The 21,769-nt window shown below is 58.8% G+C and overlaps 1 protein-coding gene across 4 annotated transcripts; it reads right to left on the minus strand.

Moving 5' to 3' along the window:
• Positions 1–123: 123 nt before the first annotated feature.
• On the minus strand, positions 124–20,454 carry RARG (retinoic acid receptor gamma). 4 transcript variants are annotated; one of them, XM_059935983.1, is made up of 9 exons: positions 20,228–20,454; positions 15,856–16,187; positions 4,925–5,073; positions 4,566–4,707; positions 3,738–3,898; positions 3,359–3,535; positions 2,762–2,966; positions 2,209–2,367; positions 124–1,427 (listed from the first exon to the last, which is right to left on the minus strand). In XM_059935983.1, exons 2-9 carry the CDS (start codon positions 16,037–16,039, stop codon positions 1,228–1,230), a joined length of 1,377 nt encoding a protein of 458 aa, XP_059791966.1. In that variant the 5' UTR covers positions 16,040–16,187; positions 20,228–20,454; the 3' UTR covers positions 124–1,227. The 4 variants fall into 4 exon arrangements, with proteins under 4 accessions (XP_059791966.1, XP_059791970.1, XP_059791968.1 ...); XM_059935987.1 differs by lacking the exon at positions 15,856–16,187; XM_059935985.1 differs by lacking the exons at positions 15,856–16,187; positions 20,228–20,454 and adding an exon at positions 9,925–9,948.
• Positions 20,455–21,769: the final 1,315 nt, after the last annotated feature.

Consider the following 21,769-nt stretch of genomic DNA (forward strand, 5'->3'; position numbering starts at 1 on the left):
CCAACCAGATACATTTCATCCTATTTCTTTAGTTCCCCTAAGAAAGCTGCAAAATCCACCCTCCCCACCCAGTCCTTCTGCAGATCAGCTCGTTGCTTCCCCCCTAGAGGGAGCCACATCCCATGAGTTTCCATCACTTTATTTGCAAAAATAGAAAACTCAGCAATATGCGACACAGCGGGGTGGAGGGGAGATGTAAACAGGGGAGGGGACAGCACCCTGACCCCCCCAGAGAAAAAGGGGAGCCAGTGGGAATCTTATTTGGCAGCTAAATACAAACTGGGGATTGGAGGAAGAAGGGAGGGGTCACAGGGGCCCTGGGCTCCCCCTCCCAAGACCCCTGGAGGAAGGGGTCAATTCCAGGGTGTAAACAAAAGCTAATAAATAAATAGAGGCTTCCTCTGGGTCAGGGTGGGATCAGCTAAGCAGTGCCCACCCCCCCTCTCCCTGGGCCAAGCTGCTCTGGGGGTCACGGGGGGAAGGCACTAGGGGGAGAGGGATCCCCTGGCCCCTCTGTAGTGTAGGAGGGTTCCTGCCCCATGGCTGAGATGGGGGGCAGGGGGAGCCCAAGGCACATGACAGGACTGGGGGAGGGGCTTGTAACTGAGGGCACAAGGTAAACTCTGGGCCCAAGCAAAGAGGTGCAGAATGGACCTGCCTCTGTCCCTTTCACCCTCTGGCCCCCCACAGAAATGCAGGGCCCGACCTGCCCCACCCTGACCTGGCACGAGGATGGGGGCACAGCGGGCAGCATGCACCCGGCAGTTGCCTTACGCAGCATTAGGCACCAAGGACAGGGGCAAGAGGGTGGGCTCAGCCCTCCCCCTACGCCCCCCTCTTTTGGTCTCTAGTGTTCCTATTTGCTCCCAGAGGCCTAAGCACCCGGCAGAGGAAGGGGCTGTGGAATGGCAGGGTCTTCCTCCCGGGCCCTGGGGAGCCCGGGACCCTGGTGTCTGAGGGGCAGTGCTGAGATTTTAGAGTCCAAACCCAGGCTCACCCCTCTGCCCTCTCTCCTGGAGGGAACAGGGCAGGCTCCCAAGACTGGAGAGGGAGCCGGTTAGAGCAGGAAGGGGATGAACACGGAGGCACCCCTGGAAACTTTGGCAAAAACAAGGAGCTCAGTGGAAGGGGTGGGGAGAGGGCAGAGCAGGTCCTCCCCCAGTCACTGGCGGTGTCTGGGAGATGGTCAGTCTGCTGCCTGGAGCCCCCAACCCGAGACAGGGGAAGTCAGGGGCCCTGGTCAGGGTGGGGGCTGCGGCCCCCTCTGCCCTGGTCCCCAGGAACCTCATCCTCGCTGGAGGCCTTGGGGTGGGGGCCAGGCTGCGAGGAGTCGTCCTCAAACATTTCGGGGTTCTCCAGCATTTCTCGGATCAGGGGAGGCATCGGGCCCGGAATCTCCATCTTCAGGGTAATGGCCCTTTCCGCTCCTGCAATGGAGGGACAAGGAGGTTCGGGGGGGCTGAGGTACAGCCCCTAAGGCTGACACCTTAACCTTGCTGGACTGCCCTCTAACTCCCCTCTGGGGGCTCCCAGCACAGGCCTGCCACCTCTGTCACCCTCTCCCTATTCTAGGGTTCCTGGGGACTGCTCCTCTGCCTGGAGCCTCTGCCTGTCTTCTCTGCCAAGCCTGCTGCCCATCCGTCCCATCCTTTCAGGCTGTCTCCTCAAAAATCACGTGGTGCCCAATTCCAGCCCCACTCCCTGGACACCCCTCCCCCAATGTCCATAGCTTGCCAGTTGTTCCTAGGGCTGTTCTTAATAACGTTTATAATTAGAACGAATATTTATCAAACACTATCTGCCAGGCATCCTCCTAAACCAGTCTTGTCCAATAGAACTTTCTGTGATGAGGGAAATATCTCCTCTGTCCAGCGCAGTAATAACTGGCTGCACAGGGTTACTGAGCACTGGAAATGTGGCTACTGCAACGGAGGAACTGAATTTGTAACTCAGTGCAGTTCTAAGCCCATCGTGTGTTAACTCGTTTCATCCTCACAAAACTTAGGAGGTAGGTGGAAGTCTAGCCCAGTTTACAAGCAGAAAAACAATAAAAGAAAGGCACTTGCCCAAGTGTCCCCACTAGCATGTGGCCAGAGCTAGGATGCTCGCGTAGGCTGCCTGGTTCTCACCCACTCTGTTCTTGTCTCTGCCTGACCCAGGAGACCAGCAGCTCCGGGAAGAGAGAGGGGAGGCTCGCTCCCGACTAACCCTTGGTGCTGATGCCCCGGAGGTCAGTGATCTTCATGAGCATCCTCGGGAACATGTAGGGCTGGCTGGGCCGTCGCCGCCGGGCATAGAGCCTCAGGGCTTCCAGCAGCGGCTCCTGAAGCTTGTCCACTTTCTCAGGCTCCTCCAGGTCCATGCGGTCTGTGGGGAAAAGCACAGGGGAGTGAGAGAGGAAGAGATGGGGAAGACAGTGACAAGTGGCCCTGCCCTATGGCCCTCCAGGCCCCAAACTTTGACCATGAGCCCCACCCAGGACACCTCCCCTGTTCCAATCCCTTCCCTGCCTCTGGCAAGAGGTTTTCTCTGGTAAATCGCTCCTGCCCAGACCTCTATGTCAGCACTAGTATCGGGGGTCTCCTCAGCTCCCCCTGGCTCTTCCCCTCTTCTTGTCCTTTGTTCCAGGCTGCCAGGGAGTCTGTACTGGAGCTGAGGAGTCTGTGGATGGGACCAAGGTCTCCCGCCAGGTGGGAGATCAATCAGGTGTAGGGTGTGGTGGGAAAGTAGTCCGAGCAAACGCCAGGGGGCGCCCCCGCACCTCCGCAGATGAGGCAGATGGCACTGAGCAGCCCTGTCTCTGTATCATCCATCTCCAGTGGCAGGAGCTGCCCAGCAAAGGCAAAGACGAGGTCTGTGAGGGGCCCGAAGCCAGCGTTGTGCATCTGGGTCCGGTTCAGGGTCAGCCCGTCAGAGAAGGTCATGGTGTCCTGCTCTGGGGTGTACCTTGTGCAGATCCGCAGCATCTGGAGGTAGGCAGGGGGCAGGGTTAGTGCTGTCTCTGGGAAGGAGCGCTATGGGGGTGGGGAAAAGAGGGAATGAGGTGCAGGTGGAAAGTGAGGAGGTTAGGTCCTGAAGGAGGGCCACCTGAAGCAGGCAGGGGGAGCAAGGCAGAGAGATGGAGGGTCTGAAGTTGGGGGAGGGAAGAGAAGTCAGAAGGAGGCAGGGCACCCAGAAGTCTAGGATCAGATCTCAGGGGCAGAGATGAAGACAAAAAGAGCTTGGGTTTTGAGGAGATCTGGGGAGTCCCAGATTGGAGGGGGGGAAGAGCGATAATGAAATCTCTGTGTGGACCAACTCCTTGGTCTCATATGAGGGTCAGGCTGTGGCAGAAGACAGGCCACGGGTCTTAACTTACTAGGATGTCCAGGCAGGCAGCCTTGAGCAGAGTGATCTGGTCAGCAATGCTGAGCCCTGTAAAGCCCGGCAGCCGTTTGGCAAACTCCACAATCTTGATGATGCACTTGGTGGCTAGCTCGCTGAACTTATCCCACAGCCCCAGATCCAGCTGCACCCGGTGGTCTGCACTGGAGTTCTGCAGGAAGGTCCGGTTAGAACACAAACGAAGGCCTATCCTGGGGGGCTGTCTTCTTTCTGCCAATACCCCAGGCTCTCCCTTCTGCATTCGGATGCCCTCCTTGTTTGTCAGCACCGGACCATGGCCTCCAACACAACCCCTACCCATTCTCCAAAGTCAATGGTCCCCTGCCCTCACTGGGGCCCTGCCCACTCCTCACCGTGGTGTATTTGCCCAGCTGGCAGAGCGAGGGGAAGGTCTCCTGATGGGCTTTGCTGACCTTGGTGATGAGCTCTTCTAACTGGGGGCTCAGCTCATAGCTGTCAAGTGACCCTTCTTCCTTCACCTCTTTCTTCTTCTTGTTCCGATCATTCCGCACAGCTTGGGGGTGGAGGCGCAAGGAGAGGATCAAGACCCTCAGAACCTCCCCCTGGGTATCCCCTCTTACCCTAATTTAATGTGCTCCTGAGCATCCCTTCCCTGGGACCCTGGGCAGGGCCTCAGTTTCCCTATCTCCTACACTAGCTCCCATTCCCAGGCTGGCTCTCCCCAGCCCCACCCAGGGCCTGCAGGCCCTGCTCCCTCCCCAGGCCCTTCGGCTCCATCCTGCCCTTCCTGTCACCCTGCAGGAGCTGGGGAGGGGGGGCAGGATATGCAGGCAGCAGGATATCCACTTATAGCCTTGGCAGCACAATGGTGCAGGGGAGGGGGGGCACCCCAGATCCACCTCAGGCTCAGTCCTGGGAGCAGGGGAGGGGACTGGCAAGCCCCCCTAACATCCCCATGAAACAGGGAATGTGCACTGGTAACCCCCATTCACTCATTCAGAGGAAGGGTTAAGCTCTGAGAAGGGAGAATGGGAAGGGGTGGGGTCTCCTGGGTGAATGGAGCTAATCAAATAGGACTGGCCAGGGAGGAGGCACAGCACTCCAGGGCGGCTGGAGGCTGGACTGCAGAGGTCAGGAAAGTGGGGGTGGCCAGTGGGAAGAGGGTGGCAACCACAGGCTAGGACAGGAGCACTCCTGCCCAGGCAGGCCTAAGGGCCTACCTTCCTTGGACATGCCGACTTCAAAGCACTTCTGTAGCCGGCAGTACTGGCAACGATTCCGGGTCACCTTGTTGATGATACAGTTTTTGTCGCGGTGACATGTGTACACCATGTTCTTCTGGATGCTGCGGCGGAAGAAGCCCTGGAGTTGGGGGTAAGGGAGGAGGGTCAGTGAAGCAGGATGTTGGGAGTACCAGCCTCTCACAGGCCTTGCAGGCCTGAGCCAATCTATTAACCACCTCTGTGCAAAGCAGCCAGTCCCCTCCCACCTCAGAGGGATACCCACCCACACACAGTGAGTCTCTGATCTCACGCAGGTAACTGGGTGCCCAGTGCGCCCGCCTCCACCACGTACACACCTTGCAGCCTTCACAAGAGCTGACCCCGTAGTGGTAGCCAGAGGACTTGTCATTGCACACGAAGCACGGCTTGTAGACCCGGGGAGGTGGAGGGGGTGAGGGCGAGCTGGGCACCATCTCCTCTGAGCTAGTGCTCTGCGTCTCCACCGCTGCGGGGAAGCAGTGATGTGAGGGTCAGGGAAAAAGGACCCCTCAGATCTCTAGGCATCCTCATCAGATACACACTGCCCCCCCACTCCCACTTCTTCCTCTGGCTCAGCGGTGACAACACCATCGCCACCACAGTGATTTAAAGTCCCAACAACCCATATACAGCCCCATAGTAAACACGTCCAGAAACCCCTAAACGACCACTATTACCTCCCAGTCTGGCCATCTCCCCCTACAATAATGCCCTACGGGACACTGCTCAATTCTCCAAATTCTAGGTCGAGGCCATTCCAGAAGTTAAATTCTCTGGACCTCAGTTTCCCCAGCTACAAAGTAGGTGTGTTACGTCCCGTGGCTCTGAACTCTCTAGTCACTCCCTTTCATATCGGGTCCCTGCCGGGTAGTCTCCCTCCTACCCTTCTCCTCCTCATGAGGCCATAGATCTGGGTGTGAGGAGGCAAATTCCAGACCACCTGTGGCTAGCACCTGGCTAAATGACCTGCTGGGAGGCTCAGGAGGTAGAACAGAACCTCATTTTCTCTCAAGCAGTACAGGGTAGACAATCCTTGAGCTTCTCCCCCTCATATCACCCCCCCAAATAATCACCAGTGTCCTTTTCCCCAGAAACCACTGAGACAGTGGAGGAAATGGGACACAGGTATTGGGAAGGTAGGTTAGGGCATATGCAACAGCCTTATTTTACACCCGAAGAAACTGAGGCCAAGAGAGAGAAGCGACCAGCCCAGTGCCACACTGCCAGTTATGGTGGAGCCAAGGCTCTCAGGTCTTCTAACTAGATCTACGTGACCTGGCCAGGAGTTAGAGAAGTTGGGAAAGGGAGACAGGTATTTGCTCAGATTCTCAGGTCTAGAAGCTGCTGGGGGTGTAGCAAAGCAGAGAAGTCAGGCGACAGTGGGTAAACAGGGCTGATGGGGGAGGGGAGCTATCTCTGGACCCTCTGTGAGCCATGTCTTCACTCCTAAACTTCCCCTGCAAATACCCAAACACAGCTCAAACGAGATCTCCGCCCATGCCACACACAGTGTGGGGGGGAGGATGCCCTCTGTTTGGGAGGCTGCTGAGTTAAACCTCTTTTGGGTGTGTGGCTGATCTTCAGAGGCTTGAAAAAAAATCTATAAATTAAATTATTCAACCTGTAGGACCAGTTGCCCAAACCTGGAGGGCCTAAGTTAATGCAAGAAAACCCTAAGACCCTCCCTAAGGAGTGTCCCTTGCTTGCACCCACCTCATGAACACCTTCTTCCTTCTAACCTGCTGTAGCCCACCTGGTCAGAAGTCCACCCAGGCCACCAGAAGGACAGAAGGAAGGCCCGGACGCTGGGGTTCGGGCTAGCTCCACCCTCCCCACAGGAGGAAAGCCCTCCCCACCCCCCGACACACACAGACACTCAATTAGCATAAGAATCCAGTTGGAGTGAGATTCCCCAATGAAAAAGGAGAGAGGAGGGGAGGAAAGGAGGGTGCCTGGAGTCTATTCAGGACCTGGTGGGAAATGGGGGGGGGCCCGCTGGTGCTGAGAGATGGGGGGTGGGCTGGAATGCCTTTCAGGATGGTTCCAGTGTCCTCTGAGGGCACATGTGCTGCCCACAGGCCAGTGCGTGGGGTGGTGCTCACTCGGCGCTGACGCCCTCCCTGCCCGCAGAGCGCTGCCTCATTTCCTCTCTTGCAAAAGGGCCTGGGTGTGGTCAGACTGGCATGGGCCAGTGCCAGCCAATTATTATGAGACTGGGGGTGGCAGGGAGACTGGCCCAGGGGCAGCTTTTCTCATATGCGTGGTACTGTCGCCCCTTCTCGGAACCCCTCTGGCACACTCCCGTCCCTGAACCCTAAAGCGCAGCCCAGTAGCTCTGGTCAGTCTGGGAGCGAAGGGCGCAGGAAGGCTAATCGTTGTCACTCCACTGAGATTCCCTTCTCAGCCCTGGGCAGAGACCCCAGCACCAGGGGGATGCCACTCCTGGCTAAGCAGGGGCCCCTGCAGGGGAGGAGGCGGGTGGCTCTGGGGTTTTCTCCTTTTAAAGCCCAAATTGCTGAAATTGAGGAAATTCCTGGCCAGGCTGAGCGGAGCTTCAAACAAACTCTTTATAACCGGCTGTAAACACTCCCAGCTGCGAGGCCCAGGGCTGAGAAGCCTGGACTCACAATCTGACACACACCTCCTTGGAGACACTCTCACACGTCAACAACACACGGGGCACAAAAGCAGGCACTTTACCAATGGGCTCCTATACCCCAACGGGACCCTGGCACAGAAGAACACCCAGGCGGGCACAGAGGCACACTCACTCCAGCCACACCGTGGAGCTGGATGCACAAGTCATAAGGAGGACACACAACACCCAGCGCTCGCTTCACAGTTGCAAGCGAGAAGCTCTGCCCCCAGACAAACACCCATGGCCTGCCAACGCAGCACCAGGACACCTACGCTGCCAAATACAAACACACCAAAGGACCTCTTTCCTTCCCTGGTTTAGACACACAGGTCTAAACTACTTTCTCTCTGAAAGTGTGTGGAGCAGGCCTGAGGCCCACCAAGACCCTAGAGGCCAAAATTGTTGGTCCAAACTGAAATGCAAAAACATACTGCCAGCCAAGTCCCACGGGCTTCCCTGGGCCTGAAAAAGACGGGGTTCCTGCCCAGCCCCCACAAAAACCCTTCCTGGGAGATTCTCTCCATCTCAGCACCCCTCCCAACATACCCCATATCCCCATCCTATTGGGCCATGAGAGAAGGTTAAGAATTCACAAGGATTTGGTGCAAGGCAATAGTTCACGCTTTCCCCGCCCTTTAAATGCTACGCTTTTCATTCTTGCCCCACCCCACCTCACAGTACGGTCTCCTGTTTGCCACCTCCCTCTTCCAGTCTCCCAGTTGTTAAATCTGAGCAGCTCTGCCCTGCAACCAAAAGACCAAAAAAAAAAAAAAAAAAAAGCCGATCTCGTAAACAGCGCTGCCGAGTGCCAAGGAGCGAGGCGCGTTGGCGGGGGCTCAGTGACCCCGCGCGCGCACTCCCCGGGCGCCCGCCGCCCGCCCCTTCCCAGCGTGCCCCCCAGCCCCGCGTCCCCGGGCTCCGAGCGCCGTCCCAGCCCCGGGGAAATTCGGGGGTGTTCCAGGCTCCCCTCCCCACCCCCCCCTCACCCCCGCCAGGCACTTCAGCCCGGGCTTCAAAGCCGCCTCTCATCTGGACTTCATTTTTACTGCCTCTCAATCCCCGGCTTTTTATTACCGCTCTGGAAAGGGGTTCCAGGGCCCCAGGCCTGGCATCTCCCATTTCACAGAGAGGGGAAGATGGATATTTGGGGACCCAGGAGTCCCGCTCCCCCTGCCGCTGCCAGGCCACTCCTCACCATAACACCAACTTTTCTTGAAACTTTTCGCTTCCTACTGAAGTTGTGGGCTCGAGCCATAGGAAAAAGTGCACACAACCCTATATACATTTCCTAAAATTTGTTTTCTCAATGGGGGAGGGGGACGCCAGAACCCAGCCTGGCCCCGCTTGCGTGCACAACCCCTTACACCCCGCACGCAGCACACACACAGAGGGTGCACGCTCGAACACAGCACTTTCCAAAACCGCCCCCGCAGCCACGCAGGGCACACGCCCTCCCGGCCTCAAGTCACAAACATCCCCACACGGGGCCATGCGGACCTGCCAACGCTGGCGGAGGGCGACGCTGCGTGGAGAGACCCTTACGCCCACACCCGCACCGCCTAAGCGAGGCGCTGCACACTCCAGGGATGCACACGCTCTGCAAATAATATTTTTACACTCGCGACTTCCCACATGGACTTTACAAACGCCACTCACGGTCCTGGGTGCCATAACCCTCCCGGGCCACGGACCTGCCGGCACAAACTACCAACGCACCTCGGCCTCTCCCTATCCCCGGGAACTCTGGAGGGTCACCAACCACAGGTCCTAGCTATACACCCACCATAAAAAATACACACACACTCCAAACACTACTGCACACACCCAAAGGAGTCGCTGAGGCCCCCACGTTTAAAGGGCCAGTACCTCTCTCCTACACACCCGTCCCTCACATGGAAAGGGTCAGAATCTCCGCTTGCAACCCAAGTCCACCTTTTACACACGGAACGAGACAGCCGCTGCCTGTCCTGCACCCCGCACCCCACCCCCAATGTAGGGCTCGGGTACCTACATTGCAGACTGGCGGGTTGCGGCCAGGCAAAAGACTCGAGTCCGGCGAAACAGGAGCTGCCGGTGGCTCTGCGCAGCAAGCCGGCCCCGGGTCCGGCCGCCCCATACAGCCGTCGCGGACCCGGGGCAAACGTTTCCATGCAGTCGTACATCGCGACCCGGCTTGGAGGGAAGCTGGGTGCTAGGAACACCGAGGACCCGCAGCCGATTCCCCCTCCTCCCCCGGCGGCGCCCCGCTCCTGGAGGGGGGGAGGGGGAGGGCTAGCGTAGGGCGCCGGGCTGCATGGGGGGTAAGGGGTGGGCGGGGAAGAGGGGGATCCCCAGCAGGGGAAAGGGACTGGGCGGGGCGCAGAGCCGGGGCTGCAGCTCCAGCCGCGGTCCGCCTCACTCTGGGCGCCTCGGCGGCTAGCACTGGGGAGACGTTTTGTAAAAGCGAAGCCCGGCGGGGTGGGGGTGGGGCTTGGAGAGCTAAGGGGGCCGGGCACCAAGATGAGCAGAGCTGGGAGTGGAACACACGCACTCGCACCGTGGCGCGCTTGCTTGCTTAGACGCACATCCGTGCATGCATTTATCTTGGCAGGCACCACGCATTTGCAAATATGCAATAGTGCACATGCATGTCTGCACGCGCATAAAATTAGAGGTGCACACACGTTTTTGCAAACACACCTGGCTCAGGAGAACACTTGCAAGGATTCTCTCTCCACAGCTCGGAGGCTTTGCAAGCTTTTGCACTTAGGCGCGTGCCAAGGTCGGGGATGGGGGAAGGAGTGGAGAAACCGAGCACACGCATTTCCTTTCGAGTTTCCCCCTCCCCCAGCGCTCCTTTTTTTTTACACAAGTCAGTACAGGCAGGGGTGTCAAGGAGGACTGGGGAGAGGGAACATGGAAGTTCCCTGCGCGCGGCACTTCTCCAGAGCCCAGGGACCTGCACTACCTTCACCCGCTCATTCCCAGGCCTGGCTCCTCCCTCTCCCTCCGCGCGCGCGCTGCAGGGCCGAACATTACATTCCTGCGGCTCGGCGCGCGCGGCCTGCTCCTTCCTTCCCGTCCTCCCACCCCCGGTCGGAGGGCCGGAGCGCGCTCCCGCCGTGAACTCTCCGGGAACCCCCCTCGGGGCGGGTGGCCGGGCGCGCTCACCTCCTCCTGACCCGGCCCCGCCCCACCCCGCCCAGGCCGTAGCCCGCGCCGCCGCGGAGTCCCCCCGCCCCTCCTGCGCAGCCGGAGTCTACCCTTCTTAGGCCGAGGAGTCCTCCCTCCGCCGCGGCCGGGGCTGCCTCCCTCCGAGTCCCCCAAGCCCCATCCCGCGGCTGACACTCCCGGAGCTCCTCCAATGCCCCTTCCTCGAACCTGACTTCAGCACAAGACTCCCACCCCAAACTGCTCCCGCCGTGCCAGCTGCGCCTCGGACGACACTGCCTTCCTGAGTGCCAGCTCCCCTCCCCCAGAGTCGCTACCGTGCCAGTCGCCCCCAAGTGCCAAGTGCCTTTTCGGCAATAACTGCGCGTCTGGTCGGTAACTGTTCTCAGAGTCATTAAATACCCCCACCAGTGGCAAACTGCCCCTTCTCCCCTTCAGCGCCACACTTGGTGCCCTTCGGATCTCCGAGGGCCGCCCCACTCCTCCCTCACGGGCCCCTTCCGGGCACTGAGTGCCCTCGACCGGCGGAGAAGGGGGTGGGGGGGCGGGAGTTTGGCCACGTCAAGAGTTTGCCCTCGCCGAGCCGGGCCGAGTCGGGGACCCTGGCCCCGGGACAGCGCCAGTGGCGGCGACTGCCGGAAACCGCCCCTTTCCCCACGCCCCGCCCGCCGCCCGGCCGCCCGGCCGCCCGGCGGGCCGGCCCAGCCGGCTCTGTCAGCGCCGCTCACAAGGGGAGTGCCGGGGGAGCGGGAGCGGCGCCCGGCCCGGCCCCTTCCCCCTCCCGGCGGCGGTGGCTGGGCCAGGGCGGGGCGCGCTTTTCTAAGAATCTGTTGTACCGGGTGGGGGGCGCACTGGGGTGCCGCAGGAGTGGGGCGCCAGTTTGGAAGAATAAAGAGCAGGAAGGGGTGCCAGAGTAGGCGAGGGAAGGGAAGGCAGGCGCGGAGGAGGGGCCGGGGTGGCTGCCGGGGACTGAAGGGGGCAGGGCTGGGAAGGAGGGCCTGGTTGGCGGATGGGGGGCCGCGGGGTGGCAGGGCCGACTCGGGGGACTCGTAGCAGGGATGAAGAGGGAATGCATTGCTCTTTCCAGTCCAGCCTGAGCTCCCTGCTCTTGCCCCAACCCCAAATACCCCATTTCTGACTCCAGCCATCCCCCACAAAAAGAAAAAAGGGGTGGCAGACTTCTGAATCAGAACCTGGCCAGTGGCAAAAAAAAGTCAATTAAGTGCAAAATGGGGAGTACCCCCAAAACAAGGGGAGAAGAGAGCCCTGATTAGTCAACTCTAGGCTGTCAGTACCCCCCACCCTTCCCCCTCCGAAATCTGAAAGGTCCCAATTAAGTCAGGCCTGCCTGGTTGGTAATTAGAACCAGAAGTGGCCAGGCCACAGGGAGGGGGGTTGGGAGTGGGGCACAGGAGGAGTGGGGGGAGGGCTCCAGGAAGTCATGAGTTCTCAGTAGACCCCTTTTCTCTCCACCAGATGCACCCCACTCCTCATCACCCCATCTGTTTGTGCTTCCCAGGCATTGCAGGGAGAGGGGGCTTTAGAAGGGACCAGGCATTGGGGTGTCAGGCCCACCCTAACCTCCAACCCCAACCCCCCATTCTAGACAGTCTTAGCCTTGAGGAGAAGGTAAGAGGATGGGGGAATCTAGTGCCCCCTCTTTTCCCCAAAGTCCCCCCAGCCCTTATTGCAGCAATTAGACCCATTAGCCTTCTAGCATTTCATGGGAACCAGATGTTCTCCACCAGCCTGGTGGGAGTATGAGGGGGGGTTGCTGCCTGACTCACCCCCTTCCCTATGATCCCCACCACCAAGGCGCACCCCTCCCAGCTAGAGCCCCACAAAGTCATGGCCCCAGAGGCAAGGAGAAGTGTACCCCTCCCCCATTAAAGAAGCCGTTCGCACTGAATCTGGTGTGGTCACCCCTCAGAGCCTCTACCACCCTGGCAAGGATGAATTTGGCCAACGAGAGGCTCTGCGGGGAGGAACAGCTAACCCCTTCATCCCTCCTTTCCTCCCCTCCTGCCACCTTCTGGAAGGGGCTTGAGGATAACTAGCTCTGAATTCCTCATGCTAAATTCTCCTTTTCTTCCAGAACCTTCCCTCAAAAAACTGAAGTGGGGGCATTTCAAAGCAAAGAAGGCCCCACCCCAAGGGTAAGTCCTAACTTAGGAGTCCCACCTGAAGGGCAATAGGAGGGGTCTCTGGAGGAGGGGGCAGCAGTGGAGCGAAGGAATAGGGAGGTGTGAATGAGGGACGGGCCCCAAAGCAGGAGTGCTGGGCAGGATGGGGGCTGGGACCGGGGAGGGGGCCAGGAGAGGGGGGTGCAGCCTGGGCCCCAGCGGCGGCGGCTTGCCCAGCTCCCCCCGCCAGAGAGGTTTCCTGTTGCAATCAAAGCCCCGTTTGTGTCGGCCTGGAGCTGGAGCCCGAGCCTGAGCAGGAGAGACCAGGGAGGGGAGGGGAAGGAGGCAGTCGGCTGGGTTTTTTTCCTGGAGGAGGCCTCTCTGCCGCCTGCTCACCACCGGTACCGCCCGCTTAACAAGTCCCCTTGCCTCTCCCGGAGTCTGGGTTCTCTCTGTGTCTGCGCCTTTCAGCCTATGTTATTTCCCTCTCATCTGGTTTAGGTCTCTGAGTCTCTCTTTTTCAGTTTCTTTTAAGTAGAACTCTTTTTCTTCCTGTGCCAGCCTGTCCTCAGTTTCTCCATGTGACTTAGTATGGTGGAGCCTGGGCTCCCTTGCCCAGAGACACTGTCACCAAGTTCAGACGACAAGCAGGGCTAGGCCCTCAGGACACCAGCTATCTCCTCAAGAGGGGGAGGAGGGCAAGGCTTCCCTTCCCTCCCATCACACTCTGTTCCCTGCAGTCTTGATAAAACAAACATACAACACACCAGTGTTCATAAACATGGAGATACACGAGGACACAGACACCAGGGTTTTATGCATGTGTGTGAGCAAGCACACCCAAACCTGTGTGCGTGTGTGTACACACACACACACAGACACACACACACACCCCTCCGCTTTCCCACGCACACAGGCCTGTGCTGCCCCGGCGGCACGTGCTCCCCTTCCCACTGCCCTCCTCCACCACGAGGTTCTGAGACACCTGCCTTAACCACTCAGGCCCCTAGAGCACCCCAAGAGATGGAGCAAGACTGCCCTTCTCAACATGGATGTCTCCAAGGTGCTAGGGACCCCGCAGTAGGATTCAGGAGCCAGCCCCAGGGAGAAGTTCCAGACTCCTTCAGGGACCACCCCACCTCCCTCCCACAGACCAGGGGAGAGAGGCTGAAGAGAGAGACCCAGACTCCAGGTGAGTGTGGCTTTGGCATCAGACTTAGGCCTCCAATCCCCCTCCATTAGATGTCCCAGCCAAAAAGGGACAGCAGGGCAGAGAAGTGAGAGAATACACTTTCCCCCTTCAGCCACTGTCCCACCGCGGGAGGTCTCCCAGACTCCGGGATCCCCTCCTCTCCCCACTGCTCCCTCTCATTCACCACTAGGTGCTGCGTGCCCCACTCCCATGCAAGCTGTCTGGACCCAGGCCTTCCCCTCCTCCCCACCCCACTGCCCCCTCTCTGCCCAGGCCTGTCCCCCTGCTGCCAGCCACACCCTCCCCAGCTACCTGCCCTGGTTCTGGCTCCTCCCTGGGATTTCTTCTTTCAGCCCCTCCTCCTGCAGGGCAACCTTTGGGGATACAGCCCAGTCTGACCCCTTCCCCTACCTTGACCTCACTTTGAACCCTGACCTTGGTCTCAGTGTGTCCAGGGCACAGGGGCACATGGAGAACTTCACTGGGGACTGGCTACTGGCTCTCAGCATTCTCCCTGCCACCATTCTCTGTACTCTGCCTCCTCACTCACGCTCCCTTAGCTGCCTCAGGAACTCGGGAAAATCAAGTCCCAAGATACTGAGTTGTACTGCCCTCTGCAAGAAGTACATTCATGTGGGGAGGGTGGTTCCCTCCCACCCCCCAGACCCTGGGACAGATTCATGGGGTGCAAATGAGGTAGGGGAAGCCCAGCTGAGGTTTCCAAAAAGGGGGGCTTTGTGCTCTCTCGTTCACCTGCGTGCCACCCAAATAACCCCTGTTGGACTACAGACAGGCCACCGGCAGGCCTCACCAAACCCCAGACACACCGTCAGCAGCCCTATGAAATACTGCCTCACTCTTCACACTGACTCTTTGTTGCAACCCTGGAATTCTGTATGTGAGCAGCGTCTCAGGGCCATGCTGTGCACACACAACTGCATATGGCCTCTCACACACGCACACGCCTTCTCTAGATGAGCAAGCTCTTTCCAGCAGAGCTGCCAGCCAGGCCTAGTCACCCCTTCACACACACACACACACACACACACACACACACACACACACACAACTTTCGGAGTGCCTGCTCCTAAACGCAGGCCCCTTCTCTCCACCTCTCTCTCTCTCTCAGCTTGTGGAGCTATAAAGGATGTGTCTTTATCTTTTGGTCTTTTCTTTTACCCCTGTCTTTCTCTCTCTCTGGAACTGCCCCTCTCTCTATCACCTCCCCTTCTATCCAGGTGGGGGCTTCTCTATGCCAGCTCCCGCACTGACCCTCTACCCCACAGAGGCCAGCATCCCAGCCTTCCGGCTCACGGACACCCACGCCTGTAATGGCCTAGCGAGGAGGAACAACTACCAAGTGGAAGGAGAGGGGATCCAGAGGGACGAAGAGAGGCCTAAGGCTTGCTGCCGTCAGCACTCAAAGGCTTCACCCAAAGAGGGCAGGCCTGAGGGACAAGTAGGGATCTGCACAGCATGTGGGCACCATGCCAGACCTAGAGAGAGGGGAGGAGTCCACAACCCACATGGCTGGAGCAGAGGATGCTTCTGGAACACCCCCTGCACCTCCCCGGATTACTTAATGGTACAAGAGCTACCTTCATTGCGGCTGTTTCCACCCTCCCCAGAACCAAGAGGGAAGTTTCCTGTCCCTACACATCTTTGGGCACCTGGCACTAGGTTCCTTTCCTCTTTCTGCAGCCTCCCCCTAATTCAGAACAATTTTACCTCTTGATCACAGAGTTGGGGTACTGGCCTCCCAGACTCCTCCGTTTCGCAGCCTGGCTCCCCACACCCTGCACTGCAGGCAGGCAGCAGCCTCAGGCTTCCCCAGACCCACCTTTGGCTGCCCGTACAAAGGGGTTCTCCCTGCTAGTTGAGTCATTCAGGAGGCGACTGCAGAGCCCCAAATTTTAGGCGTGCTACTTTCCCATTCTAGTTGCACAGGAGAACTCTCATTTGCAAGCATGTCCATTTGCTCCACATCCAAACCCCCTCGTGGCTACCCCTGTCACCTCCTCCATTAGATCAAACCCCCAGCCCGGCCTGCCTTCCTCACTGGGGCACCAATTTTCTCTATCATCCACCCACCAAATGCCCTCCTGTTTCCACTTGCCCTCATCCCCCAAGATCCCTGAGACTCACACAGAGAGGCCATCTCCTTGGGGAGGTCAGGCTGGCCCAAGCCCCGGAAGCTAGGACTCAGCATCTCGAAAGGTGGAGACCCCCTGAGTGCCCCCGGGAAGGCGAAGGGGAAGCCAGCCCCTGGGTAGCCAGAGCCAGGCCCCAGGGCACCAGGCGTAAAGAGTCGCTCCTTATTGGTGGCCATGGCTGCTGCAGTGTGGGAGGCTGAATCCCCTGGGGTCTGCAGTGGGCGGGGGACTTCTTCAGCCACAGCCCCCGCCCATGCCCACTGCCCTGGCCTGGGAGGCTCCGTGCCCGCCCTGCTTGGCCTGCTCACTGGGTCTCCAGGACTCCTAAGGAGAAAGAAAGGAAAAGGAGGAATGAGAGAATGATCACTCTGAGGTTCCAAGCCCCATGGCCCTCTCCCAGCTGGAGTCTTTTCCCTCCTTGCCGCCCTCTGCCACACAGTAGGGGAGGCAGGGCAGGTGCTGATGCAGGCTCAGAGAAACTCTCCTGGAAGGGTAAATTGAGTTTCCAAGGTGATTGATGGTCTTCAGACTGCTGGCAGAGAGGACTCCTAGGCTAAGAAATGACCATTAAACACCACCATGGGCTGGACACTTGATTTAACCCTCACATCAATCCTGTGAAGTAGGAATTATGATTCCCATTTCACAGATGAGGAAACTGAGGTTAAGGGACTAGTTTAAGGTCACATGGCTGTAAATAGTAGAGCCAAGATTCAAACTCTCTACCATCCTGGAGAAAGCAAACATATCTGTTTTAACATTTTTGTTAAAAAATGTTACACCTCTCTGGACCACAGACTCTGGAGCCAGACTACCTGAATTGATGCCCACCACTTGCCAGCTGCAGGACCTTGGATGTATTAGTGTTACTTAATCTCTCTGGGCCTCAGTTCCCTCCTTTGTCAATTGGGAATCATAATAAGCCTCACTTCATAAGGTTATTAGGAGGCTTAAATAATTTATCATATGTAAAGTGTCTAGAATAATATAGGGCACATACTAAATGCCATATAAATGTCTCCTGTTCTTTCTCTTTGTACCTTCTTTTCCTCCATACCTCTCTTCTAATTTGCATTTCCTTTCTTTCCACCTTCCTCTATACTCCCTCTCCCGTTTTCCCCTCCCAGTTCTGTCTCTGTCTCCAATTATCCCTCACTCCCTAACTTCTCTTCAGATCCACAGAGGTTAATGGAAGCCCCGCTGTGTGCCAGGTATGATGCTAAGAAGCTCCTCTCCCTGTCCTTAGTTTACTTTGCTTCTCCATCTCTTCTCTGTCTTTTCTGAGCCCTCTGCTTATAGGAAGCCCTCCCTACATCCTCCCCTCCCTCAAATGTAACCTGACCTCAGAGGTTTTTAACCTGAGCCCAAGGGAGGGGGAGGGGAAGGAGGGAAAGAGGAAGTGGGAATCCTAGGGCCAGGCAGGTGGTTCCTCTCCTGATGCTCTGACAAGGGAAAGGTAGGCTTTCCCAGGAGCCTCAGAACCACCCACCTGTCTAGGGAGTTAGGGGCTAGGGAAGGAGAGTCACCCCAGCCTGGGTGCCTCCTCTACCAGCCAGAACCATAATGGACTAGATGAAGAAGGACAGAGAAGGACCGAGAGAGAGTGAAACACAGAGTCCTCGGGGTGGGCAGGCCCAGAGGTAGGTGATGGGTATTTTGCATCTCTTTCCATAAGTCTTTGCTTCTAAGATCAATATCGCTCCGTCTTTGTACCTCTGCTTTTTTTCTTCCTTCCTTTTCTATCTCTCATCTGCCTTGGCCTTCAAGCTCCTGAGGGTAAACTGTCATGGAGGTTACAGGAACTCAGACCCCAAGCCACGACCCTTCACTCAGTCCCAATGCGTAAAGCAGCCACTGTCCCTCACTAGCCACCACCCAGATCCCCAGCACCCTGACTCTTCAGCCCAGTGTCTCCCCAAGCCCTAAAAGTCTGAGCTATGAGCCCCCAGGGTCCATCTCCTTTACCTTCCCCTATTCCCTGAAGTCCTTGTCCCAGGTTAAGCCCAGGTAGAGCCAGGAGTCCGGGCCCCTGAGGCCCCTGGGCCATAGCTCAACAGGCTGGGCCACATTCCAGGTGGATTAACCCCTCCAATGCTAAGGATGAGAAGCTATTAGAGGTCCCCCCAACCCCATCTTCCCCAGACTGGCTTAGACTGAGAACCCGGCTCTGGGCTCCAGCACTCACTATCTTTGCTTCTCACCTGTGGGTGGGAAACAGAGACCTGGGGGTGGGGCAGGAGGACTCCGAGGGTCCCAGAGAGGGATGCTCAGGCCCCTGGTCCTTACGGAGGAATGAAGCTGTGAGTGAGCCAAGCTCTCCCTGGCCTTCCTCTTATTTTGCCTCAGAGAAGGAACTTGAGAGTTGAGTGAAGAGAGGAAGGGGACAGAGATGCATCCCAGTTCTGAGCCTTGGTTTCTCTGCCTTGGCTGGGAAGGGAAGGGGAGGGTCCTAAGTCCTGGGTAGAGGAAGGGACCAAGGAATTGAAGACAGTGGTACACAGCGTAAAAGGAAATCCTAAACTAGGAACCCAGAGGCCTTGGTACTTTGGAGGACCTGAGGAAGGGAGAATGTACTTCTTTCCTCCCAAGATGCCACCTCAGACTGAGGGGGGCTGACCAGGGGAAAGGGGCCCTTGCGAAGTTGCTTCTCTTCGAGCTGAGGTGGAGCTGAGGGGAGGGCATGGATGAAGGGGGCTGCTGGATGGAGGGGGGTTGGGGGCGTCTCTCTGCCGTCCTGCCCGCTCCAGAGCCTGGAACAAAGCTGCTCTTGTCGGCTGCACTCCACCCGCTGCCCCCCTCCCCTCTGTATAAACACGACCACCTTTTTCCATGACCCCATCCCCAGCCTGGGCAGAGAACCCAGGCATCCTCTGCTCTAGCCTGGGCCCCCAGCCTGCTCCCCAGGAGGCAACAGTGGGCTGGGTTTCCCTGGCCCTGTGCCACCCTTGGGGGAGTCCAGACCCTTGAGTCTCCACCTCCCATTACCAGGTGCCTTCCCTCTACCTCACTGGCCCCAGGGAGGGGCAGTACCCAGGAGGCAGGCAGGCAAGGCCGGTGGAATGTGTGTGGGCATCAGAGGGCATGGGTAGGGTGGGGCAGAGGGGGGAACTGGAGGTGCCAGTTGGGTGGCTTTCTGAGCCAGGGGTGGGGGTGTGCCGGGATGGGGGTGTGTGCCCTGTGCTGCCTACTAGGCTCTAAGCCATGGCGTGTGTGTGCATGTGTGTGTGAGTGTGTGTTTCCCTATTTGGGATACCCAAGCTCCAGGCACCCTTCACACACTGCCTCCTGCCCCCTCCCCTGTCCTCTCTTTTCTCGCCTCCAGGATATGGGACGCTGCCTGTGGTCCTCAACCCCCAGTCAGCATCTGAGGAGTGATGGTAAGGGGTAAGGGCAGGAGCCTCAGACCTGAGGACTCGGATGGTAGCTGCCCTGGATGTGGGCCCTGAAGGGGCACAGTCGTCTCAGGTTCTTGCCCTACAGGCCCCTCCTCGGGCTCCCCTGCCCACCCCCCCACCTCACCCCCCGCCCAACCCTGTGTACTCTTACTCTCTGGCCACCTGCAGAGATTCTCTCCTACAAACTGGGTCAGGTTGAGGGAACTGGGCTGTAAGTGCTAGAGACAGTGAGGCAGCGTCAGTGAGGCTCCGGGACTGGAACTCCCAGGTCCCTGCCCCAGTCTCCCTGTTCTTCCTTTGTACCATTCGGGCTCCCCTCAAGAATACTCCTGAGGAGCCCCCGACCTTGGCTGGAGGGAGCCCGGACTCACACCCAAGGTTGCGGATATGAGAGAGGGAATCCTGCACTGCGGTTCAAGGCAACTTCATAGACCCCTATCCTATCCACTTGTCTCTCCAAATTGCTGGACCCAGACGGCCAGAATCACTTGCCTCTGGACCTTTTCCTCGCCCTTCTGTTGTCCAAGCTGTGCCATTCCACTAGGGAAGGATCAGCGTGGACCAAAAATCCTCCCCTCAGATTCCCCAGGGAAAGCCTCAGGGGAGGCGGATGGTGGACCTTCCACGCAGGAGGGGACCCTATCTCCCCTCACACTCCAGGCACAAACATAGGATAGAAGGCCCCTGGCTGAAGACTCTTCCCGCAAAGCTCTCCCCGACTACTCACCGCAGTGAAGGGTGGATAAAGCCCAGCCCAGCCCAGCCTGTCTAAAATCTTCCCCATTCCCTTCCCACATCAGGGCTGACCCCCAAGTCGGGGCAGGAAGCCCCCCTCCACCCCTGCGGACAGCCGGACCAGCGCGGGGAGGAACTGAGCCGGCGTGGCTCCCGGCGCCCCCGCCCCCGGCCCACCTCGCCGGAGGACCCGGGCGTCCGCGGCGGCCGAGCCTGCTTCCCCGCCTGACTCACCTGGAGGGGGAGGGAGGGGGAAGGGAGGCCGCCGAGCCCCGAGGTCCCGGCGTCGGGCGGTCGCGGGGATAGAGCGTCGCAGTGGCAGGGGCTCTCGGTGATGGGGGGCTCTGGGGGGGCACAGACTCTAGGCTGGGACGGTCCCGGGGCCTCTCGGAGCCCGCCCGCCCACGTGACCGCCCCAAAATATCCGACACATTTTCTCCCAAACCGCACACTGACTCTGCAGGCGGGGACACGGAAAATATTTTCTTTCTTTTTCTCCCTCCCCACCCCCCCACATCCCTCCCAGCCTGGCTCCCTCCTCCCCCTCCCGCCCTCGCTCCTCCCTCCCCTGCCGCCTGCCCCTGCCCGGCTCCCTCCTCGGTGCCCTGGGGCTGGGGGGCGGGGGGTGGGGGGGAGGGGGGCTGGGCGGGGCGGGCCAGGACGCCTGGGTCTCTGCCCCGCCCATTTGCTGGGCTTCCGTGGCTTCGTCCCCGGGAGGCCGGGCAAGGCTGGCAGAAGAGGTCAGTGTCCTGGGCCCATGATGCCACCCTTTCTCTCTGGCACTTTTCCCCTTCCTGCCATTTGGGGGGTACTGGTTGAGTCCTCTGGCCGGGCTGTGGTTCACGGAGGCCAGTTTCTGTACCTCCTCAGGGTAGGCAGTGGGGGGCTGTATCCACGACCCCCAAGGTGTGGAGTGACCGCGCAGGGATATGCCACAGCAGATGCCACTGTCTTTACCCTTTGCTTAGCCTTCACCTGCAGGTCAAAGTAGGCTCCACTTCCGCTTGCCTACCCCAGCCTGTTCTTTGGTCCCAAGAGCAAACTGGTTGAACTAGTGGAGGTTGTGCGGATGCTAAGTCCAGGGCTTCAAGACCTCTTCCCTGTCACCCTGCCTTGAGTAAGCTTGGGCTAGGGCTCCTGGGTCCCTGGCTGCCTACCTTTAGGCTGGGGTGGAGGGCAAGGGGAACTGTAGCTGGGAGTGGGAGGAGCCTGGGGCTGGGTGTGAGGGGGAAAGCCCAAGTCGAGGGTGTGTGTCTGCCTTACCTAGAGCCTGCCTGCCTGCCTGCCTGCCTGCCTGGTGGATGTGCCACGGATGTTGTTGACTCTAGCCGTGTGTGTGTGTGTGTGTGTGTGTGTGTGTGTGTGTGTGTGTGTGTGTGTGCAGGCATGCGCACCCAGTGTCAGTGTCAGGGTCTGATGGGGACATTTCTCTGACTTCAATGTGACCACCACAGACTCTCAGTCCTAGAGTAGGAACCCCGGGGTGTCAGCGTCCATTCTACTGAGGACAGAGCAAGAGGAGAGTCCAAGCTCTGTACATGGAGCTCCAACACTCCTACAGGAACTAGGGTGGGAGAGAGAAAGTGGAGAAGGGCAGCAGTAGCAGTGAGGGCTGGACTCGTCCGGAGAGATGCACCCAAGGGACCTTCCCCCAGCAACAGTTCTGGGGTGGCCAGCACTGGGGACACTGACTCTTGGTCACGTCACATCTCCCATACCGGAATTACTTTGCTCTGTCCTCACTGCCACCCTAGGGACCAGGTATCCTCCCTCCAG

This window comes from Balaenoptera ricei, chromosome 10 (genome assembly GCF_028023285.1).
Source record: "Balaenoptera ricei isolate mBalRic1 chromosome 10, mBalRic1.hap2, whole genome shotgun sequence".
NCBI lineage: Eukaryota > Metazoa > Chordata > Mammalia > Artiodactyla > Balaenopteridae > Balaenoptera > Balaenoptera ricei.

Coding starts and splice junctions, on each gene's coding strand:
- RARG (XM_059935983.1), bottom strand. CDS start 16,039: ATGGCCACCAATAAGGAGCGACTCTTTACGCCTGGTGCCCTGGGGCCT. Junction 4,708..4,924: donor GCTCTTGTGAAGGCTGCAAG/GTGTGTACGTGG, acceptor CCCCAACTCCAG/GGCTTCTTCCGCCGCAGCAT. Junction 3,536..3,737: donor AGCTGGGCAAATACACCACG/GTGAGGAGTGGG, acceptor ACCTTCCTGCAG/AACTCCAGTGCAGACCACCG.